Here is a 21,616-nt window from a genome sequence, read left to right on the forward strand (position 1 = left end):
TATTAACATCTCCTAGTACCAGTACAATAGGATTGCAGTCCGGGGTTAATCACGTTTCGGTTGAATACGGGTTATTGAGGCCTTCATTTTTGCTATGAGCATTAAGTAAGGTGCGTTTTTCACTGTAGAGCGCACACTGCAGAGGTTTCTATATAGAATCTCCCAATATTACTCTATACATTTCTATTTCACACCATTTCTATGCTCATGACATAGGTTACCTACAAATCTCTTCCCCTAGAGACACTGAACATTTAGCCCAAGCTTTTACAGATGTCCAGTCTGGGAGGACCACATCATCTTTAGCTCAACCCTCTGAAAACAGAGTTTCTCCTGATCTCTGTTTCCACCAACTCTTGTATCCTTGTGCAAACTTACATCACGTTAATAGATGTGCTAACTCGTAAGCCATCATTATTGGAATGCACCTAAGTCCTTGGCTTTCGCCTGAAAACATCAGCCTGAACTTGGCCTAAGTCATTGTCTCTGCTCTAGGAGCAGTTTTTACACCTCATTAAGGTCATGCACTGGCAGAGCAGATGCTGTCAGGCTAATGCAAATTAGCATCCAGGAGCTTTAGGCAGGGAGAAAGTACTTTTTCAAAAGTTACTTTTCCTAAATATTTATGAAAAATTCAACATTGCCTTATGATTGGATTTGTAATCAATATTAAAAATAGTGGTTGAATCATTTATTTGCGCTCGTCTCTGTGAGCCTCTAAGCGCCTCCCCTGAGATAAGGGGGCTTTATAAGCGTACACCTGTGGTGGATTGGGATTTTTTTCACCAAGTCAGAAGGTAAAATCTTTGACCAGAACGAACCTGGTTGGTGTACCTGACCCTCACTCCATCAGGATAGCCTCAAACTGCCATTACGTCCTGTTCTACCAAGACCATTGACTATCAGTGGCGCTTTGTGCTTCTTGGTGCTATTCTTAATTAAAACTTTGTAAATTCATATCGCCAGTTCCCCTTATTGAATTTGAGTCATTTTGTTTATCAAATATTAGTCTATTTTTTATTTGATTTGGGATTTTTCTTTTTTGTCATTTTGACTTTATTACGTTTTCACTGTAGCATAAATTCTTTGCAAATTGACCTAAGTTAAGCCTGTCTGCTCTGTGCCGCGGCTCACAGAGGGTTGAGCTCAGGTTAATTTAGCGACTTCGAAGGTTCGCGCTGTCAAGGGTTGTGATTATTCTTTGAGGTGAGCAGTCAGCCGTCCCAGATAATAATCCAATTTGGTGCATGTCTTAATGAACCTGAAAAGAAGGCTGAGGAGAGATTAAATGGAATTATCAGAGTGCCGGACAGAAAGCAGCAAAAACGTACTTTAAAAATTGACTTTAATAATGAAAAAAAACTCTTCCAAAGTATCTCAGTAGCTTATGTTCATCACTCACGGCAACATTGATTACTTTATCTAAAATCATTTTTTTCCATTAGTCATGATTTCTCTCATTGATAAAAACCTCACCCTCCCATACCATGAGGTGACGCCATCACTGGGCGACATGTGCAATCGTGTATAAGCCAAGAGCTGGGAGGAACACAGGATGTAAACTCATCAAAACAAGAGTGCAATCGATTTAATTTAACATTAAAAAAGGGAAGCAAACAGTAAAATCCTTCATACCTTGAAGTTAACCCTGTATTGTACCGAAGCAGCCGGGGTTGGGTGGGGGGGGGGGGGGGGGAGGGAAATCAAGAAAGTTATTGGATAAATTTGGCCGTTCCTACCAATGTGGCCATGAGTTCCTGGAGTACCCAGGGCAGCAAGGTCCTGAGACCTGTAAATACTGCTAATTGAACACTGTGCAAGAGGAACTTGGTTGGAATGGGCTGGTGTAGTGAGAAGTGATGTAGAAAAGGGTTCGTAAAGGGTGGTATGACGTCAAGGAACCCTGCATGGAGTGGAATAAGATTCACTACGGAGGTGACATTGATACAAGGTAGCTTAACCATGCTGGTAGGCTGATATAAAATGGGTTAAGGGTGGAGCAGTGTTGAAAGTATGCCTTTTGAAGGAGGGCATGGAACTGGTGTGTGGTAAAGATTTGTTTGGGGTTGGAAGTCGATTGTCACAGGGCGAAGTAACGCAGTGCGTGGGAGTTTTTCTAGTACACGATGGAGCGGTTTAGGTGGGGGGATAGTCCAAAATGACAATAATATTGAAGCAGGGTGGCCTAGAGTTTGGTGGAAGTAGGTTTATTGGGGATTAGGGTAACATTTATGGTCTGGGTGACACTGGCAGTGTCGGACGCAGAGGTATATCTTATTCCCAGTCGCAGCCGTAGCGATAGGCTGCTTTGATATCTCTCTGCGGTGTCCTGTAACAGGCAAGGACCCCCACCCCCCTCTAGCTCCTTCTTCCTCTTGACTCAAGAGGAGGCGCTGCTTGCTGCGCTATTTACCCATGGTCCAGCGAATAAATAAATGTCAGTACGCCACAAAGTCATGGTCAGACGCCAGTGCTGAGCTACCATCTACAGAGGTTTACTGGTTTGTGGTGGTCTCGACAGACGAATCCACCTCTCAGTGTTTTATTGGCAATGGTGTGTCTTCAACGAGAAGATAAGGTTCCATCCTGATCTGAAGCCTGCTGTCCAATCACGGGGCAGCCTTGTTGACATCTTGCTCAATGTCTTTGTTTTCTGCTGAATGTACTTGTTGTTCAACCCCCCCTACCACCACCGCCAGCCCCTTCTAGTCTGTGCTTGAGCTTTCGAAAAGGTACCTATGATGCTCGTGTCTGTGGCAGAGGAGGAGGAGGAAGATGAGGAGGAAGGGTCGCCTTAGGAGGCCGAGCAGTGGACCCCCTTCTCCTTCAAGTCTCCACCTTCGGTCAGTCTTTGGTTAAACTCATTCTGCTTGTACTCTTTGCCTTCGTAGAAGGAACTTTTTGTCGATGCCAAGCTCGAGCGACTCCTGGACCGCCGTGTGCAGGCTCGGACGATGAGAAAGAGCATCTCCGCCACGTTGAGCACTATGCATATGCCGGACGTGGTCAGCATGAAGACGGTGAAGATGGTCTTCTCGGTCGGCCTGGAGACGAAGCAGTCCACCGTGTTGGGGCAAGGGTAGGCGCTGCATTTGACGAGTCGGATCATCTTGTATCCAGGGTAGATCATGTAGAAGAGGTACATAAAGCCAACCTCAAAGATGATGCGGAAGATAACGCTGAGGGAGTAGGTCCACCACAGCGTGCCTGAGATGCGCATTTTGTGTTTTTTAACCGCATCCAAGTGCTTGGCGTCGTCTTGGCCGGACATCTTCAGCGCTTTCTTCTCTTGGTGCTGCAGGTACGCGATGTGCATGGCCACAAGCAGGGCCGGAGTCGACACAATGATCATCTGCAGGGCCCAGAGACGGATGTGTGAGATGGGGAAGAACTCATCGTAGCAGACGCTGTTGCAACCAGGTTGTTGGGTGTTGCAGGTGAAGGAGGACTTCTCGTCACCCCACACACTCTCAGCGGCCACCACCAGCACCATGATCCGGAAGATGAAGACCACGGAGAGCCAAATGCGGCCGATGCTCGTTGAGTGACGGGTCACTCCGCTGAGGATGACATAGAGGCCAGCCCAGTTCATCTTGTCCTAGACCTAGTGGCAAAAAAGATAGAGTAGTCGTTAGCGGTGGAAGGGCCTGTGACAAGAGCACAGAGGCAAGTGTGGCTAAGCAAAAATGGTGGGACGTAGACGTCCATTCTGTAAATGCTTAGAATTGTATGTATCTCACTTAGCATCTGAAAGGTTTTGACATAACCTCACCACTCTCTCACAGGTATCAACAGACTCATACACACCGCCAACAAACTGACAAGTGCCCTCAACTAATGTTCAATGTGACCAGCTCAAACTCTTGCATCTCCATCAACTGAGCTTTCACCCGCCCTTCCCAGACCTGCACCTACCCTTGTGGAACAGAGGTCTTTCGGCTAACAAAACCACCCCACCTCTTTCTGTTACACATACCCAGGACTACTGCCCTGAGTGGAGGGTTCAAGACCCCCATGGATCAGGACCCTGAATCAGTGCTCCGCGTACACAAGATGTACCCTTCTCTCTCATCGACATAGCAGCCTCGGTACTGGCTAGAGCTCCGAGGGAGGGTTACTCAGCGGAGCAAAGGATGAAGACACTCTCCATGCGATTATTGAGATGTTTCAAGGCACAAATGCCAGGATTCGGGTCAAGGCTGATGTCAGGAGGGATGGTGCACATGCTTGAGTGAAAGAGCGTCTCCCCACTTAAAGATCCCCCCAAAGATGAAAAATAAAATTGGAATTAATTTCCATTTTATTTTTCATGGCCTGTCCCTGGCGGAGCGTCAGGGAAGGGGGCGGGCCACTGCTGAGTGACAGAAGCATGTCAATCATCAGGGAGGAGGGTGGGCTGATATGGCGCTGTTCAAAGTGCGCATGTATTTTTGGCTGGACGTCATGTGACGGCCAGCCACACAAGCGCACTTTAAACATCTCTAATGTAGCTATTCTTAAGACAGCTGGGTTAGAGAAAGCCAAAGCCTCCAGCGCGCTCTTGAGCACTGAGTCATGTCGCTCCCACCAATCCTAGGGCTGCTCTCAGGCTGGTGAGAGCAACCCTAGGATTGGTTGAGGGAATTGCTGCTTCCGGTTCCTGTGTGGAAAGAAGAGGTCTGGAGCGAGGATATTGCTGAGTTCGGGAATTCTTTTTAAAATATATGTTATTTAAAGCGTGTGTGCCCGCCCCCTCCCCGTAGATGCCAGCTGCCACAGGATAAACTATCCGTTTTAAGGGCAGGGTGTCGCTTCAGGGCTCTGCTAGTGCAGCATTGACACTTCCAGAGGTTGACGCGCTCTTAGGACCCCTGCTCACGGACGCTTCACGTGCAGAGATCTGATGTATTTTAGCTGAGCTGCGACACACATAAAGTTGCTTCCATTGCATGCTGAGGTGGTGTCTGGGAATGGCAAAGTTTGGTGCTGCAATGGGCATACAGGGTGACTCAGCTGTGCAGTGAGAGGGGCTTACACACACCATGAAATGCATACAATCCTCAGCGTGGCAGCCATCAGAGGCAGCATTCACCACTCAGAGGATACCATCTTCCTTTGAGCTGCTCAACGACAGAGAGGAGGGACTATCCTGCTCCTGCAGTTCAGATCAGAGCATTTCCGCCCAGTGTTTGTTTCCAGTGCAGGTCACCAGCCCCTAGTCCCAGTGCACAAAGGTGGTGGTTGGTGCGTAGAAGTTACTCTTTTAGAGAGAGCTCCTGAGCTTTCTAGGTACTGTTCACTCTTTCCTCACAAAAAAAGCCTGTTTCTAGCTCCATGCAAGCTGTAGGACATTTGACTGGAGGTGAATGGGTGTTCCATTTGTAACTTACCATTACAAAATAATTCCACACTTACTTTTGTGTTTCAGACACACACAGCTGATACCTTCTAGACCATGCCACATTATGATTTTTACAGGTGCACACACCTCGCAGGGGGTGGGCTGTTGTACTACACTGTCTGTGGCTTGTTGATCTCAACACTGTATGATTTTATTTTCCAAACATCGCAGGAAGGCGCACATCTTTTTTATCATTATCAGATTTTTTTTGTAGCTCGAGGTGCAGTGCTTTAAATGGGCAGATACTGTCCGGTACTGAGTACCTGCACTTCTTGAACTTGAAAGGGAGAGTGCCTGCACTTCCCAGCATTGCTGCAGTACATTTATTAGTAGAGTACCAGCACTTCTCAGGAGCAAACATGTATACTCAACAGCATGCCCTTTTTTCTCCTTTTCGCCTGCCCTTTATAGTATGCTGTGGGTGAGAAAGCGCCGGGACACTCCTCGGAGTAGCCGAGCACTATATAAGACACCCATAACATTAACATTAACATGAGTACCTGCACTTTTTTATTTCCATTTACAGCACTGATTAAGTGTCACCTTGAAGTCATGTCAGAGTGCTTGTCCACTGGGAGGGGGTTGAAGAGGTGGGAAAGTGAGGTCGCCTCTGAATGGTGCCTGACCTCAACATGGAGGTCTTTGGAAGCACAGCATGGTGTGTATCACAAGCGACACCCCTTGCACCGCGCTCACCCAAGGGGGTATGTTCCTCTGCAGTATACACCCTAGGGAGAGAGTAAACTGTGACCAGTGAAGCACAAACACGAGCACAAGCACTCTTGAGCACACTCTGCGTGCTGTGATGAGTCTCTTCGCTGGGATTGGACACCCCGCGACCGCCTTCCCTGTGAAAAACCTTCCCTAACGATATTACCCTCTTCAGATGTTTTTCCCACAGACATCGGGCACCCACCATACCTGAAGGGTGGCCTGGTGCTTCTCGAGTTTGGTCTACAGTGCCAGATGCCATAGAATGCCACACCAAATGAAAACAGCAGATTAGAGAGAGAGAAGGCGAGAGAGAGAGAAAGATCACAAAGCTGGGAGACGAGACAGCGGGAGGCGGTCAGAGTGAGTCCTTACTCAGTGAAAAGAGCGGCAAAAGGAGCAAAAACCTGAGACTTTAAGGGAATGAAAGCACGAAAGTGAGTGGATGATTCAGCAAAGCATATGAAAAAGAGAACGTCACAGCAGATAACAGAGAGTTCTATTGTAATTGGATTTATGTAGCACTTACAGCCTCTGGCGAGGCACTGGAGCACTTTAAGAAGGGTAGCCCGCTACTCTGGAACTCAAGGTTAGTGGCTAGTTCATCTACTAGAAACATAGGGATCCACCCCAGAAGGATATGTGTCCGTGTTCTCCCAAACTAGGTGTGTCTCCTACAATTGTGGAAAGCACAGAGTTTTGTTTAAATACCCCTCATGAGGGTCTTCCCACCCCGCTGCGGAATGGGGCGTGCTACAACCTACGACTACTATTTAACAATACTAGCTCAACTGAACATTAACGCTTTTTTTCCATAGAGCCAGGTATTTTCTATCATACTCACTCCTCCACTCACTCCTGACCCTTCTACTCACATAGCTACACAACACATAGCTTTATCTAACCAACAGTGCTCCCGTGTAGTCGTAGGCCGTAGCGCGCCCCGTCCCGCAGCGGGCGGGAAGACCCCCTTGATGAAGCATGCCACCAAGGGTCCTTCGTGGTGTGTGAGGGGTATTTAAACAAAACTGTGTACTTTCCACCATTGTAGGAGACACACCTAGTTTGGGAGAACACGGACACACATCCTTCTGGGGTGGACCCCTGTGTTTCTAATAGATCGACCAGAGGTCGTATCCACCTCTTTTGCCTTCTAGGCATAACCTCTTCACTCCCTATTTTGACTATTTACTATTTACTAGTTGCTCGTTCAGTCTTATTGGTTAATATTGGTTAGGGGGGTCAGTCTTGTGATCTCACAGAAACCAGTCCATGCATGTAATCCAGGTTCTTTGTGGTGGACACATGAGTAAGAGCTGAGTGCGAGCATTGCTAAGTTGCAGGGATACAGTTTGTAATGAGAGGCTGATCTATGAATTCATTGTGGGTCATTTGTAGAGAAACCATAATACAGAATAAAGCAGAGGATCCTGCGACCCCAGACATTTGAATTCAAGATTTCTCCTCAAATGTAAACATCTGAGCCAGGAAGTGTGGGATGTGTCCGGGCAGGATCCTAGTATCCCACCGCAGGAAGGGGAGGGGCTTGATTTGAACCACCAATGGCTGATGTTCCTTCCAGGCAGGATCCCAGTATCCCACCGCAGGAAGGGGAGGGGCTTGATTTGAACCACCAATGGCTGATGTTCCTTCCAGGCAGGATCCCAGAATCCCACCGCAGGAAGGGGGGGGGCTTGATTTAAACTACCAATGGTTGATGTCCCTTCCAGGCAGGATCCCAGAATCCCACCGCAGGAAGGGGGGGGGCTGGATTTGAACTACCAATGGTTGATGTCCCTTCCAGGCAGAATCCCAGAATCCCACCGCAGGAAGGGGAGGGGCTGGATTTGAACCGCCAATGGCTGATGTCCCTTCCAGGCAGGATCCCAGAATCCCACCGCAGGAAGGGGAGGGGCTTGATTTGAACCACCAATGGCTGTTCTTCTTCCAGGCAGAGGCTCCGCCTCCATGGCATGTATACCCCAGGCCAGTCCCTGCCATAATGACCTTAGGAAATGTCACTTAGAGATGCGAGTCTGTGACGCGCGAGCAGGTGGTTGTGTAAGTAAGCGCCGGATGGGAGAGATGGACGATCATGTCAGTATTAAAGAGAGGCGACCCCTGGTTCTTTAAAAGCCCTTTATTAACAGTACTGCGGTGTAACTCTTCCTGTCGGTTGATTCATTTCAATGATTTCAATGCTTTTAACAAATCAATGTTCTCTCAGCCCTCCTTGCCCCAGCCCTGATGGAACCCTGTAACGCCATCAGCAGCCGCCCGTGACGTCATCAGTGGGCGCCTAGTAAGGCTCAATGAGAGCAGAGGGGTCAGAGTTTTCAAATCACAAACACAACTAGAAAAAACTCAGAGTTATTTTGACAGAACAGTAACTGTAACCCACAAAGAAACACGTAAACTCTTCACCCCAACACGAAATCCTATATCCCACCCCAACCCACAATGTAACAGCTCAGGCATTCCTGTAAGACTGGGTGAGCGCCCTGCAGCCCCGCTCTCTCATCAAACTGGGCGCTCAGGTGTTACAGGAGTCCTGCTTCCAGCAGCAGCTAAAGGGACAAAAGGAGGAGCGACCAGAGAAGGAATCCGGTAAATATCTCAACGGGCCGGCGGAAGTGGGACGGAGTCAGTCATGTGCCAGGAACAGGGGGTGACGCTGGCCCAGTCCTTCAAAGGAACGCCTTGCAGAGGTCCCAGGCAGCCAATGGGATTACGGTCCATGCTGACACAACCAAGAGGAGGAAGCCCCCCTGCTCCCTTCCCACCACCATCTCTTCTTTCAGATCCACTGAAGGGAAGTCCACTCAAGCCCACTGAAGGAGAAGTCTGTAGACCACAAGTCCACATGAGGGTGCACGGGGATGGACGAGCAGCGTACGGGCAAATCAGATGTTTCTGCTGAAACCTGAGTGACCGGGATGCCCCTGGCTGAAACCGTTGACCTGCGCCATGTTACCAATTCCCAACATGGCTTTGTTGACCTGTATTGAGCATCCAGTCTGTTAAGTTCAAAGTCTATCGGTGGAGTCACACCACCAGCTACCTCATGTCTGTTTGAGTGTTTATAATCCTTACAACTGGCGTCCGTGCGGCTCATGACAGGCAGATCTAGAGGAGAGAGGATGGTGGGGCTGTTAGTCGATGTTTCTTCTTCATCCAGGCCCCCTCCTCCAGCTGCATGTCCTTCAACTTCTTCTGTGGTTGCTACTTCCCATGGTAGAAGGAGCTCCTGGCGGATGACAAGCTTGTCTCTCCCCGGTAGCACCGTGTGCAGGCTCGGACGATGAGGAAGATGAGTTCGGCCACGTTGAGCACTATGCATATGCCGGACGTGGTCAGCATGAAGACGGTGAAGATGGTCTTCTCGGTCGGCCTGGAGACGAAGCAGTCCACCGTGTTGGGGCAAGGGTAGGCGCTGCATTTGACGAGTCGGATCATCTTGTATCCGGGGTAGATCACGTAGAAAAGGTACATGAAGCCAACCTCAAAGATGATGCGGAAGATCACGCTGAGGGAGTAGGTCCACCACAGCGTGCCTGAGATGCGCACTTTCTGCTTTTTCAGCTCGTCCAAGTGCTTGGCATCTGCTTGGCCGGACATCTTCAGCGCTTTCTTCTCTTGGTGCTGCAGGTGCGCGATGTGCATGGCCACGAGCAGCGCCGGAGTCGACACAATGATCATCTGCAGGGCCCAGAGACGGATGTGTGAGATGGGGAAGAACTCATCGTAGCAGACGCTGTTGCAACCAGGCTGTTCGGTGTTACAAGTGAAGGAGGACTTCTCGTCGCTCCATACGGTCTCAGCAGCTACCACCAAAATCATGATCCGGAAGATGAAGACCACGGAAAGCCAGATGCGTCCGATGCTCGTAGAGTGGCGGCTGACTCCGCTGAGCGTGGTGTAGAGGCCGGCCCAGTTCATCTTGTCTCACACCTAAATGGAAGAAACATGGAGAGGGGTAGGTAGGCGTTGCGTTCAGGGAGCACTTAGCAGAAGCCGAAGGGGCTGCATGGTACACATGAATTAACTGCCCAAGCCAGTGATATCAAAGATGACATACAGCGAACCCACCAATGGCAGCACAAATACGACCTTTAAGGAACTATTTAATAAAACCCCCTCAGAAGCTGGTTTAACACCATGTACGCCAATAGGTCAAGATTCAGGCAGGAGTCTTACTCTGCAGTACCCAAAAAGAAAACCAGGACTGAATGCAAACATCTGCCTCTCCAGGTACCAACTACCAGAACCACCTTCAAACATCTGCCTTTCCAGCTGCCAAAATTACTTCAACCACATACAAACATCAACCTCACCAACCTCCTTAACTAATGGAACCACATACCATACCTTCCAGAACTGTATCCAACTATCTGCCACTCAAGCTCCATAATTTCCAGAACTGCATACAGACATATTCCTCTCAAGCAGCAGAACAACCAGAAATGCATACAAGCATCATCCTCTCAAGCACCACAACCACCATAACTGCACACAACCATCTGCCTCTCAAGCACCATAACTACCAGAACTGCATGCACACATCTTCCTCTCAAGCACCATAACTGCCACACCTTAATGCAAGCATCTGCCTCTCAAGCACCATAACTGCCACACCTCCTTACAAGCATCTACCTTTAAAGCACCATAATTGCCACAACTTCATACAAGCATCTGCATCTCAAGCACCATAACGTCCAGAACTGCATGCATGTTTCTTCCTTTCAAGCCCCATAACTGCCACAACTTCATACAAGCATCTGCCTTTCAAGCACCATAACTTCCAGAACTGCATGCACGCATCTGCAGCTCAAGCCCCATAACTGCCACAACTTCATACAAGCATCTGCCTTTCAAGCACCATAACTTCCAGAACTGCATGCACGCATCTGCAGCTCAAGCACCATAACTGCCACAACTTCATACAAGCATCTGCCTATTAAGCACCATAACTGTCACAACTTCATGCAAGCATCTTCCTCTCAAGCACCATAACTGCCACAACTTCATACAAACATCTTCCTCTCAAGCACCATAACTGTCACGACTTCATGCAAGCATCTTCCTCTCAAGCACCATAATTGCCACAACTTCATACAAACATCTGCCTCTCAAGCACCATGATTGTCACAACTTCATGCAAGCATCTTCCTCTCAAGCACCATAACTGCCACAACTTCATACAAGCATCCTCCTCTCAAGCACCATAACTGTCACAACGTCATACAAGCACCTGCAGCTCAAGCACCATAACTGCCACAACTTCATACAAGCATCTGCATCTCAAGCACCATAACGTCCAGAACTGCATGCATGTTTCTTCCTTTCAAGCCCCATAACTGCCACAACTTCATACAAGCATCTGCCTTTCAAGCACCATAACTTCCAGAACTGCATGCACGCATCTGCAGCTCAAGCCCCATAACTGCCACAACTTCATACAAACATCTGCCTCTCAAGCACCATGATTGTCACAACTTCATGCAAGCATCTTCCTCTCAAGCACCATAACTGCCACAACTTCATACAAGCATCCTCCTCTCAAGCACCATAACTGTCACAACGTCATACAAGCACCTGCAGCTCAAGCACCATAACTGCCACAACTTCATACAAGCATCTTCCTCTCAAGCACCATAACTGCCACAACTTCATACAAGCACCTGCAGCTCAAGCACCATAACTGCCACAACTTCATACAAACATCTGCCTCTCAAGCACCATAACTGCCACAACTTAATACAAACATCTGCCTCTCAAGCACCATAACTGCCACAACTTCATACAAACATCTGCCTCTCAAGCACCATAACTGCCACAACTTAATACAAACATCTGCCTCTCAAGCACCATAACTGCCACAACTTCATACAAACATCTGCCTCTCAAGCACCATAACTGCCACAACTTCATACAAGCATCTTCCTCTCAAGCACCATAACTGCCACAACTTCATACAAGCACCTGCAGCTCAAGCACCATAACTGCCACAACTTCATGCAAGCATCTGCCTCTCAAGCACCATGATTGTCACAACTTCATACAAGCATCCTCCTCTCAAGCACCATAACTGTCACAACGTCATACAAGCACCTGCAGCTCAAGCACCATAACTGCCACAACTTCATACAAACATCTGCCTCTCAAGCACCATAACTGTTACAACTTCATACAAACATCTGCTTCTCAAGCACCATAACTGCCACAACTTCATACAAGCACCTGCAGCTCAAGCACCATAACTGCCACAACTTCATACAAGCATCTTCCTCTCAAGCACCATAACTGTCACGACTTCATACAACCATCTTCCTCTCATGCACCATACCTACCAAAAACATAATGATGAACCCTAAAGACCCTAAAAACCTGTATAATGGTCCCGGCGTGAGGACGGGCATTAAGGGTCAGAGTTCAGAGTGCAGTGAAACTGCTGTTTATGAAGGTAAAGAGGTAGAGGGCGGTAGATGCCTTTTCTCCCATGCCCTGGTACCCTATATATTTTGGGACCATAACCCCCTTACCCATGTCATTGCCGCTCCCTCCGTTTACACCTGTGGCAAAATTAATTTGTCCCATAGGCCTGGTGTAGATCTCGTGGATGGGTCACTCCGTCGCCGCGGTGACGGGTATACCCTCTGATGAAATATAAATCCTATAATATCCCATGGGATTTATATGTCGGCGCACAGGAAATGCATCACTGTTGTAATGGAGTAACCCCTCCGCCGAGACCTACATCAGGCCCTGGTGTCATACTCCTGGGTGTGACGAGTAGGCACAAAGATTACTCCGTCTCGAAAGCAGGAATTAAGATATCACCACTGTATTTGCATGCATTATGCAGCATATCAGAAATACACCACCCACCACAGTGGGCCAACCACTGCAGTGCAGCAGCGCACGGTAAGTCCAGGCCAGTGGAGCAGAGGTCAGACCAGTAGATATATACTGACCATGACAATGCTTTGGTAGCCAATAGTATGAACGCAGCATCTTTCTCGATCAATATTTTTAAGCTTTGATACAGAGCAATACAACCGGGTTTAAAAACAAAAAGAAGGCGATGTTCAGCCCTTGCGTAAAACGTCACGAGACGATAAAGTCCTGAGTCTTAAAAATCTTGCATACTCAGGGGCAGATTTACGAGATTGTCGCGCAGGACAGCGCAGGAAGTCACCTTTGTACGCTGCGCTGCGTGACAGGGAAAGGGCAGGAATGAACCATATCTAAAAAGAACACGGCTCCTACGTGCCTCTTCTCCTGTGCTGACGGGTGATGGGCGGCCTAACGCCAACGCAGGCACCATGCCCCAAGGAGCGAGGGCGCCTCCATTGCTGGCAGGATTGTTTCTGTGCCGGAAGGGGGAACCTTCCTGCACAAAAACAACCCTGAGAGGCAAATAGAAGGAGGAAGTAACGAGGAGAAACAAAGATATTTCTCCTCGTTGCGTCTCCCCTGGGAAGGTGCATCTTTATGGCACATTCCCAGGAAAACCTGGGAATGTCTCAAAATCATGGGAGTCGCATGGGAGCCCCCACACAACGCCAATGCAACGCCGCACCTGCGCAGAGTGAAGCAACGCAGCAATCTGGACTGCGTTGCTTTACCACAGATTTATGGAGCCGCTCAGGGCCAAGCAAAGTGGCTGAGTGTGGCTTCATAAATCGCATTTAAGGTTTGTGTAGTTCATGCCCCACATTGCGTGGTGCAAACGCGATGCAAACCGACTCATACATATACCCCTTAATCTGCAATGTACCAGAATAGCAGCCACTAGACAGCTTAGCCGACCAACGACGAAGCGACCTCCTAGCATCACCTGTGCTGAGGGAGGGGCTCCCGACTCAAGCCATACTGCCATCGACTGATGAAACTTCTCTCAAGGGTCGCCACTGAGGTCGGGTTCCATGTTGAGGAGCATCAGGAACTTCATGGAGGCGAGATCCATGCCTTTTCAACTTTTAGATAGGGACAGATCTTCAAAGTCATCTTAGCCCCGATTTTGATGCAAGTTCCAATCACCTCCCCTCCCCTCAAGCCTGAAGACCCCTCGGGTCTTGGGGAAAATGAATATGAGTCTGTGTCTTAGCTGCACCCAGGACCCAAAGGGAGGTAGAACGGGTCTGTTTTGGGGTTCCTACTCTAATCTGCCGGTACTGGCCTCCAGTCCTCTTAACATTGGGTCCCAGACGTAGAAGGTTCTTATGCTTCAGGAACTGTCTAAAGATGCAGGCACACACTTCCCTCTACACTCCTAGTTAGAAAGCAGATAAGCTGCTCCTGAAGGCAATCTTGGCCTGGCCGCGTCCTCCCCTAGAGAGCCAGTCTGGACGAGAACTGCATTTATTGTTGAGAGCCTCACAGTCCATCTCCTGCTGACCCCTGGAAACCCAACGCCGGGAGTACGTGGAGTCACTGCGTGGCTTTTTGAAGCCCAAGTGCTTCAAGTACCCCCGCGGATTCCCCTAATTCCCACTGACTTTGGGTTACTGTTCTTTCACCTCAATGCCGGGGCGCGCATGGTGGGATGAGAAATGCCCTCCTCCCTTGTTAGACGTTATGTATTACTTTAGAGCTCTGGGAGTGTCTGAGGGGTCCAGAATGTGCCAGTGTGAGAACAAAACTGCTTTAAGTGTGCACTCTGCTGCACTCCCACGCACGTCCAGCAGGGGGCAGTGACAGCGTCTTAAGAGACTTTGGATGCTCGCTCGCTCAGCTGAACTCCTGGGCCTGTCCGGCCGGCGTCTCTGTAAGAGCAGGACTGCCATCTCATGAGACTGTGAATATCTGCTCGGTTGCAGTTCCAGGCCTGCCCAACAGGTGGCACAGAAGGACTGCTGCCTTCATTTATGGCTGTGAATATCTGCTTGGTTGCAGTCCCGCACCTGTCTGGCAGGTGGCTGTGTAAGAGCAAGGCAGCCTCCTTATAAGGCTGTGAGTATTTGCTCAGTTGCAGTCCCAGGCCTGTCCAGCAGGGGTCTCTGTAAGAGCAAGGCAGCCTCCTTATAAGGCTGTGAGTATTTGCTCAGTTGCAGTCCCAGGCCTGTCCAACAGGGGTCTCTGTAAGAGCAAGGCAGCCTCCTTATAAGGCTGTGAGTATTTGCTCAGTTGCAGTCCCAGGCCTGTCCAACAGGGGTCTCTGTAAGAGCAAGGCAGCCTCCTTATAAGGCTGTGAGTATTTGCTCAGTTGCAGTCCCAGGCCTGTCCAGCAGGGGTCTCTGTAAGAGTGGGGCTGCCTTCATATGAGACTGTGAATATATCGATCAGCTGCAGCCCTAGGCCTCCCCAGAAAGGTGCACAGTATGAGCAGAGTTATCCTCTTAAATATAAATAGGTTCTGGGTTGCACTTTCACTCATGTCCGGCAGGTGGCGGAGCACGACCAGGCTGCCCTCCTCAGAGACTCAATATTGCACTGTAGGGGTTAGAAGTGTCAGGGCTCGGTATACATGCCGGAGGTGCAGCTGTACGGGGCCTGTCCAGCAGGGGGCGCTATAAGGCCAGTACTGCGCCTTCCTTCCCCTGGTGAAACTACCCAGGCATGACGTGTCTCCTGAAAACACTGAGGCCTTTCACAGGTGCTTCTTGAATGAGAGCCGCCCAGGCAGAATGAGTGCACAGCCCCCTCGTGCACAGGACAGGCATGGCACAGGCACCACAGGCTGCCTAAGCAGCAGGCAACAGCGGTGTGAGATGGCTTCTCACGTGACACTGTAACCCCAGCACCCTTCAGGTACTCATAACATGAACACAACAGGTTGCAGCTGTGCACGCTTCACTTGTAAACAGAAGATCGCTGCCAGTGCACGCCTCTCACGCACTCTGAACTGACACATCACAAGCAGCAGCACTGCAACCTTCAATCAGTGCACAGAACACAAGATGCACTGGCAGAGGCAGTGCACGCCTCTCACGCACTCTGAACTGACACATCACAAGCAGCAGCACTGCAACCTTCAATCACTACACAGAACACAAAATGAACAGGCAGTGGCAGTGCTCACCTCTCACACACATCACACACATCACAAGCAGCAGTGCAAGCTTTACTCCGTGCACAGAAGATGCACTGGCAGCGGCAGTGCAAGCTGTCGCCTCCCACACACTGAAAGGATACATCACAAGCAGCAGTGCAAGCTCCAGTCCGTGCACATAAGATGCACTGGCTGCAGCAGTGCACATCTATCACACACTTAAATGATACATTATAAACAGCAGCCGTGTAAGCTTCTCTTGTGAACAGCAGATCACTGCCACAGCACACCTCTCACACATTCTAAACTGACATATCACAAGCAGCAGCAGTGCAAGCTTCGCTCCATGCACCGAAGATGCACTGGCAGCTGCAGTGTACGCCTCTCACACACTGAAAGGATACATCACAAGCAGCAGCAGTGCAAGCTTCGCTCCGTGCACCGAAGATGTACTGGCAGCGACTGTGCACGCCTCTCACACACTGAAATAATTCTTCACAAGCAGCAGTGCAAGCTTCAGTCTGTGCACAGAAGATGCACTGGCAGGGACAGTGCACGTTTCTCACACACTGAAATGATACATCACAAGCAGCAGCAGTGCAAGCTTCGCTCATGCACAGAAGATGCACTGGTAGCGGCAGCGCATGCCTCTCGCACACTGAAATGATACATCACAAGCAGCAGCAGTGCAAGCCTCGCTAATGCACAGAAGATGCACTGGTAACGGCAGTGCATGCCTCTCGCACACTGAAATTATACATCACAAGCAGCAGCAGTGCAAGCTTCGTTCATGCATAGAAGATGGCCTTGCAGCGGCAGTGCACACCTCTCACACACTGAAATGATACATCACAAGCAGTAGCAGTGCGAGCTTCACTCATGCACAGAAGATGCACTGGCAGCTGCAGTGTACGCCTCTCACACACTGAAAGGATACATCACAAGCAGCAGCAGTGCAAGCTTCGCTCCATGCACCGAAGATGCACTGGCAGCTGCAGTGTACGCCTCTCACACACTGAAAGGATACATCACAAGCAGCAGCAGTGCAAGCTTCGCTCCATGCACCGAAGATGCACTGGCAGCGGCAGTGCACGCCTCTCACACACTGAAATAATACATCAAAAGCAGCAGCAATGCAAGCTTCGTTCATGCACAGAAGATGGCCTTGCAGCGGCAGTGCACGCCTCTCACACACTGAAATGATACATCACAAGCAGCAGCAGTGCAAGCTTCGCTCCATGCACCGAAGATGCACTGGCAGCGGCAGTGCACGCCTCTCACACACTGAAATGATACATCACAAGCAGCAGCAGTGCAAGCCTCGCTCATGCACAGAAGATGCACTGGCAGCGGCAGTGCCCGCCTCTCACACACTGAAAAGATACATCACACGCAGCAGCAGTGCAAGCTTTACTCCGTGCACTAAAGATGCACTGGCAGCGGCAGTGCACGCCTCTCACACACTGAAATAATACATCAAAAGCAGCAGCAATGCAAGCTTCGTTCATGCACAGAAGATGGCCTTGCAGCGGCAGTGCACGCCTCTCACACACTGAAATGATACATCACAAGCAGCAGCAGTGCAAGCTTCACTCATGCACAGAAGATGCACTGGCAGCGGCAGTGCACGTCTCTCACACACTGAAATAATACTTCACAAGCAGCAGTGCAAGCTTCAGTCTGTGCACAGAAGATGCACTGGCAGGGACAGTGCACGTCTCTCAGACACCAAAATGATACATCACAAGCAGCAGCAGTGCAAGCTTTATTCTATACACAGAAGATGCACTGGCAGCGTTAGTGCACGCCTCTCACACACTGAAATGATACATCACAAGCAGCAGCAGTGCAAGCTTCGCTAATGCACAGAAGATGCACTGACAGCAGCAGTGCACGCCTCTCACACACTGAAATTATACATCACAAGCAGCAGCAGTGCAAGCTTCGCTCATGCACAGAAGATGCACTGGCAGTGGCAGTGCATGCCTCTTGCACACTGAAATGATACATCACAAGCAGCAGTGCAAGCTTTACTCCGTGCTCAGAAGATGCACTGGCAGCGGCAGTGCACACCTCTCACACACTGAAATGATACATCACAAGCAGCAGCAGTGCAAGCTTTACTCCGTGCACAGATGATGCACTGGCAGCGGCAGTGCACGCCTGTCACACACTGAAAGGACACTTCACAAGCAGCAGAGCAAGCATCAGTCTGTGCACAGAAGATACACTGGCAGCGACAGTGCACGCCTCTCACACACTGAAATGATATATCACATGCAGCAGCAGCGCAAGCTTCGCTAATGCACAGAAGATGCACTGGCAGCGGCAGTGCACGCCTCTCACACTCTGAAATGATACATCACATGCAGCATCAGCGCAAGCTTCGCTAATGCACAGAAGATGCACTGGCAACGGCAGTGCACGCCTCTCACACACTGAAAGGATACATCACAAGCAGCAGCAGTGCAAGCTTCGCTAATGCACAGAAGATGCACTGGCAGAGGCAGTGTACGCCTCTCACACACTGAAAGGATACATCACAAGCAGCAGCAGTGCAAGCTTCACTCATGCACAGAAGATGCACTGGCAGCGACAGTGCACGCCTCTCACACACACTAAAATGATACTTCACAAGCAGTAGTGCAAGCATCAGTCTGAACACAGAAGATGCACTGGCAGCGGCAGTGCACGCCTCTAACACACTGAAATGATACATCACAAGCAGCAGCAGTGCAAGCTTCACTCATGCACAGAAGATGCACTGACAGCAGCAGTGCACGCCTCTCACACACTGAAAATATACATCACAAGCAGCAGCAGTGCAAGCTTCGCTCATGCACAGAAGATGCACTGGTAGCGGCAGTGCACGCCTCTCACACACTGAAATTATGCATCACAAGCAGCAGCAGTGCAAGCTTTACTCCGTGCACAGAAGATGCACTGGCAGCGGCAGTGCACGCCTCTCACACACTGAAATTATACATCACAAGCAGCAGCAGTGCAAGCTTCACTAATGCACAGAAGATGCACTGGCAGCGGCAGTGCACGCCTCTCACACACTGAAATGATACATCACAAGCAGCATCAGTGCAAGCTTCACTCATGCACAGAAGATGCACTGGCAGCAACTGTGCACGCCTCTCACACACTGAAATAATACTTCACAAGCAGCAGTGCAAGCTTCAGTCTGTGCACAGAAGATGCACTGGCAGGGACAGTGCACGTCTCTCAGACACCAAAATGATACATCACAAGCAGCAGTGCAAGCTTTATTCTATACACAGAAGATGCACTGGCAGCGTTAGTGCACGCCTCTCACACACTGAAATGATACATCACAAGCAGCAGCAGTGCAAGCTTCGCTCATGCACAGAAGATGCACTGGCAGCGGCAGTGCATGCCTCTTGCACACTGAAATGATACGTCACAAGCAGCAGTGCAAGCTTTACTCCGTGCTCAGAAGATGCACTGGCAGCGGCAGTGCACACCTCTCACACACTGAAATGATACATCACAAGCAGCAGCAGTGCAAGCTTCACTCATGCACAGAAGATGCACTGGCAGCGGCAGTGCACGCCTCTCACACACTGAAAGCAGCAGCAGTGCAAGCTTCACTCATGCACAGAAGATGCACTGGCAGCGGCAGTGCACGCCTCTCACACACTGAAATGATACATCACAAGCAGCATCAGTGCAAGCTTCACTCATGCACAGAAGATGCACTGGCAGCGACTGTGCACGCCTCTCACACACTGAAATAATACTTCATAAGCAGCAGTGCAAGCTTCAGTCTGTGCACAGAAGATACACTTGCAGGGACAGTGCACGTCTCTCAGACACCAAAATGATACATCACAAGCAGCAGTGCAAGCTTTATTCTATACACAAAAGATGCACTGGCAGCATTAGTGCACGCCTCTCACACACTGAAATGATACATCACAAGCAGCAGCAGTGCAAGCTTCGCTCATGCACAGAAGATGCACTGGCAGCAGCAGTGCATGCCTCTTGAACACTGAAATGATACGTCACAAGCAGCAGTGCAAGCTTTACTCCGTGCTCAGAAGATGCACTGGCAGCGGCAGTGCAAGCTGTCGCCTCCCACACACTGAAAGGACACTTCACAAGCAGCAGAGCAAGCATCAGTCTGTGCACAGAAGATACACTGGCAGCGACAGTGCACACCTCTCACACACTGAAATGATACATCACAAGCAGCAGCAGTGCAAGCTTTACTCCGTGCACAGATGATGCACTGGCAGCGGCAGTGCACGCCTGTCACACACTGAAAGGACACTTCACAAGCAGCAGAGCAAGCATCAGTCTGTGCACAGAAGATACACTGGCAGCGACAGTGCACGCCTCTCACACACTGAAATGATACATCACAAGCAGCATCAGTGCAAGCTTCACTCATGCACAGAAGATGCACTGGCAGCGGCAGTGCACGCCTCTCACACACTGAAATGATACATCACAAGCAGCATCAGTGCAAGCTTCACTCATGCACAGAAGATGCACTGGCAGCGACTGTGCACGCCTCTCACACACTGAAATAATACTTCATAAGCAGCAGTGCAAGCTTCAGTCTGTGCACAGAAGATACACTTGCAGGGACAGTGCACGTCTCTCAGACACCAAAATGATACATCACAAGCAGCAGTGCAAGCTTTATTCTATACACAAAAGATGCACTGGCAGCATTAGTGCACGCCTCTCACACACTGAAATGATACATCACAAGCAGCAGCAGTGCAAGCTTCGCTCATGCACAGAAGATGCACTGGCAGCGGCAGTGCATGCCTCTTGAACACTGAAATGATACGTCACAAGCAGCAGTGCAAGCTTTACTCCGTGCTCAGAAGATGCACTGGCAGCGGCAGTGCAAGCTGTCGCCTCCCACACACTGAAAGGACACTTCACAAGCAGCAGAGCAAGCATCAGTCTGTGCACAGAAGATACACTGGCAACGGCAGTGCACACCTCTCACACACTGAAATGATACATCACAAGCAGCAGCAGTGCAAGCTTTACTCCGTGCACAGATGATGCACTGGCAGCGGCAGTGCACGCCTGTCACACAGTGAAAGGACACTTCACAAGCAGCAGCAGTGCAAGCTTCGCTCCATGCACCGAAGATGCACTGGCAGCGGCAGTGCATGCCTCTCACACACTGAAATGATACGTCACAAGCAGCAGTGCAAGCTTTACTCCGTGCTCAGAAGATGCACTGGCAGCGGCAGTGCAAGCTGTCGCCTCCCACACACTGAAAGGACACTTCACAAGCAGCAGAGCAAGCATCAGTCTGTGCACAGAAGATACACTGGCAGCGACAGTGCACACCTCTCACACACTGAAATGATACATCACAAGCAGCAGCAGTGCAAGCTTTACTCCGTGCACAGATGATGCACTGGCAGCGGCAGTGCACGCCTGTCACACACTGAAAGGACACTTCACAAGCAGCAGAGCAAGCATCAGTCTGTGCACAGAAGATACACTGGCAGCGACAGTGCACACCTCTCACA

The 21,616-nt window shown here is 49.8% G+C and overlaps 2 protein-coding genes across 2 annotated transcripts in view; both read right to left on the bottom strand.

The window, feature by feature from the left end:
• Positions 1-1,328: 1,328 nt before the first annotated feature.
• The window catches only part of LOC147718332 (gap junction beta-1 protein-like), a 68,796-nt gene continuing 48,508 nt past the window's right edge, over positions 1,329-21,616 (bottom strand). The window contains exon 2 of the mRNA XM_086918274.1: positions 1,329-3,604. Within this exon, the coding sequence (XP_086774400.1) occupies positions 2,795-3,592 (798 nt within the window). The 5' untranslated portion in view covers positions 3,593-3,604 and the 3' untranslated portion in view covers positions 1,329-2,794. The remainder of the gene's footprint in view (positions 3,605-21,616) is intronic.
• LOC147718333 (gap junction beta-1 protein-like) overlaps positions 8,217-21,616 on the bottom strand; it is a 61,905-nt gene continuing 48,505 nt past the window's right edge. The window contains exon 2 of the mRNA XM_086918275.1: positions 8,217-10,042. Within this exon, the coding sequence (XP_086774401.1) occupies positions 9,314-10,030 (717 nt within the window). The 5' untranslated portion in view covers positions 10,031-10,042 and the 3' untranslated portion in view covers positions 8,217-9,313. The remainder of the gene's footprint in view (positions 10,043-21,616) is intronic.

Source organism: Lissotriton vulgaris, chromosome 4_1 (assembly GCF_964263255.1).
Source record: "Lissotriton vulgaris chromosome 4_1, aLisVul1.2, whole genome shotgun sequence".
Lineage (NCBI taxonomy): Eukaryota > Metazoa > Chordata > Amphibia > Caudata > Salamandridae > Lissotriton > Lissotriton vulgaris.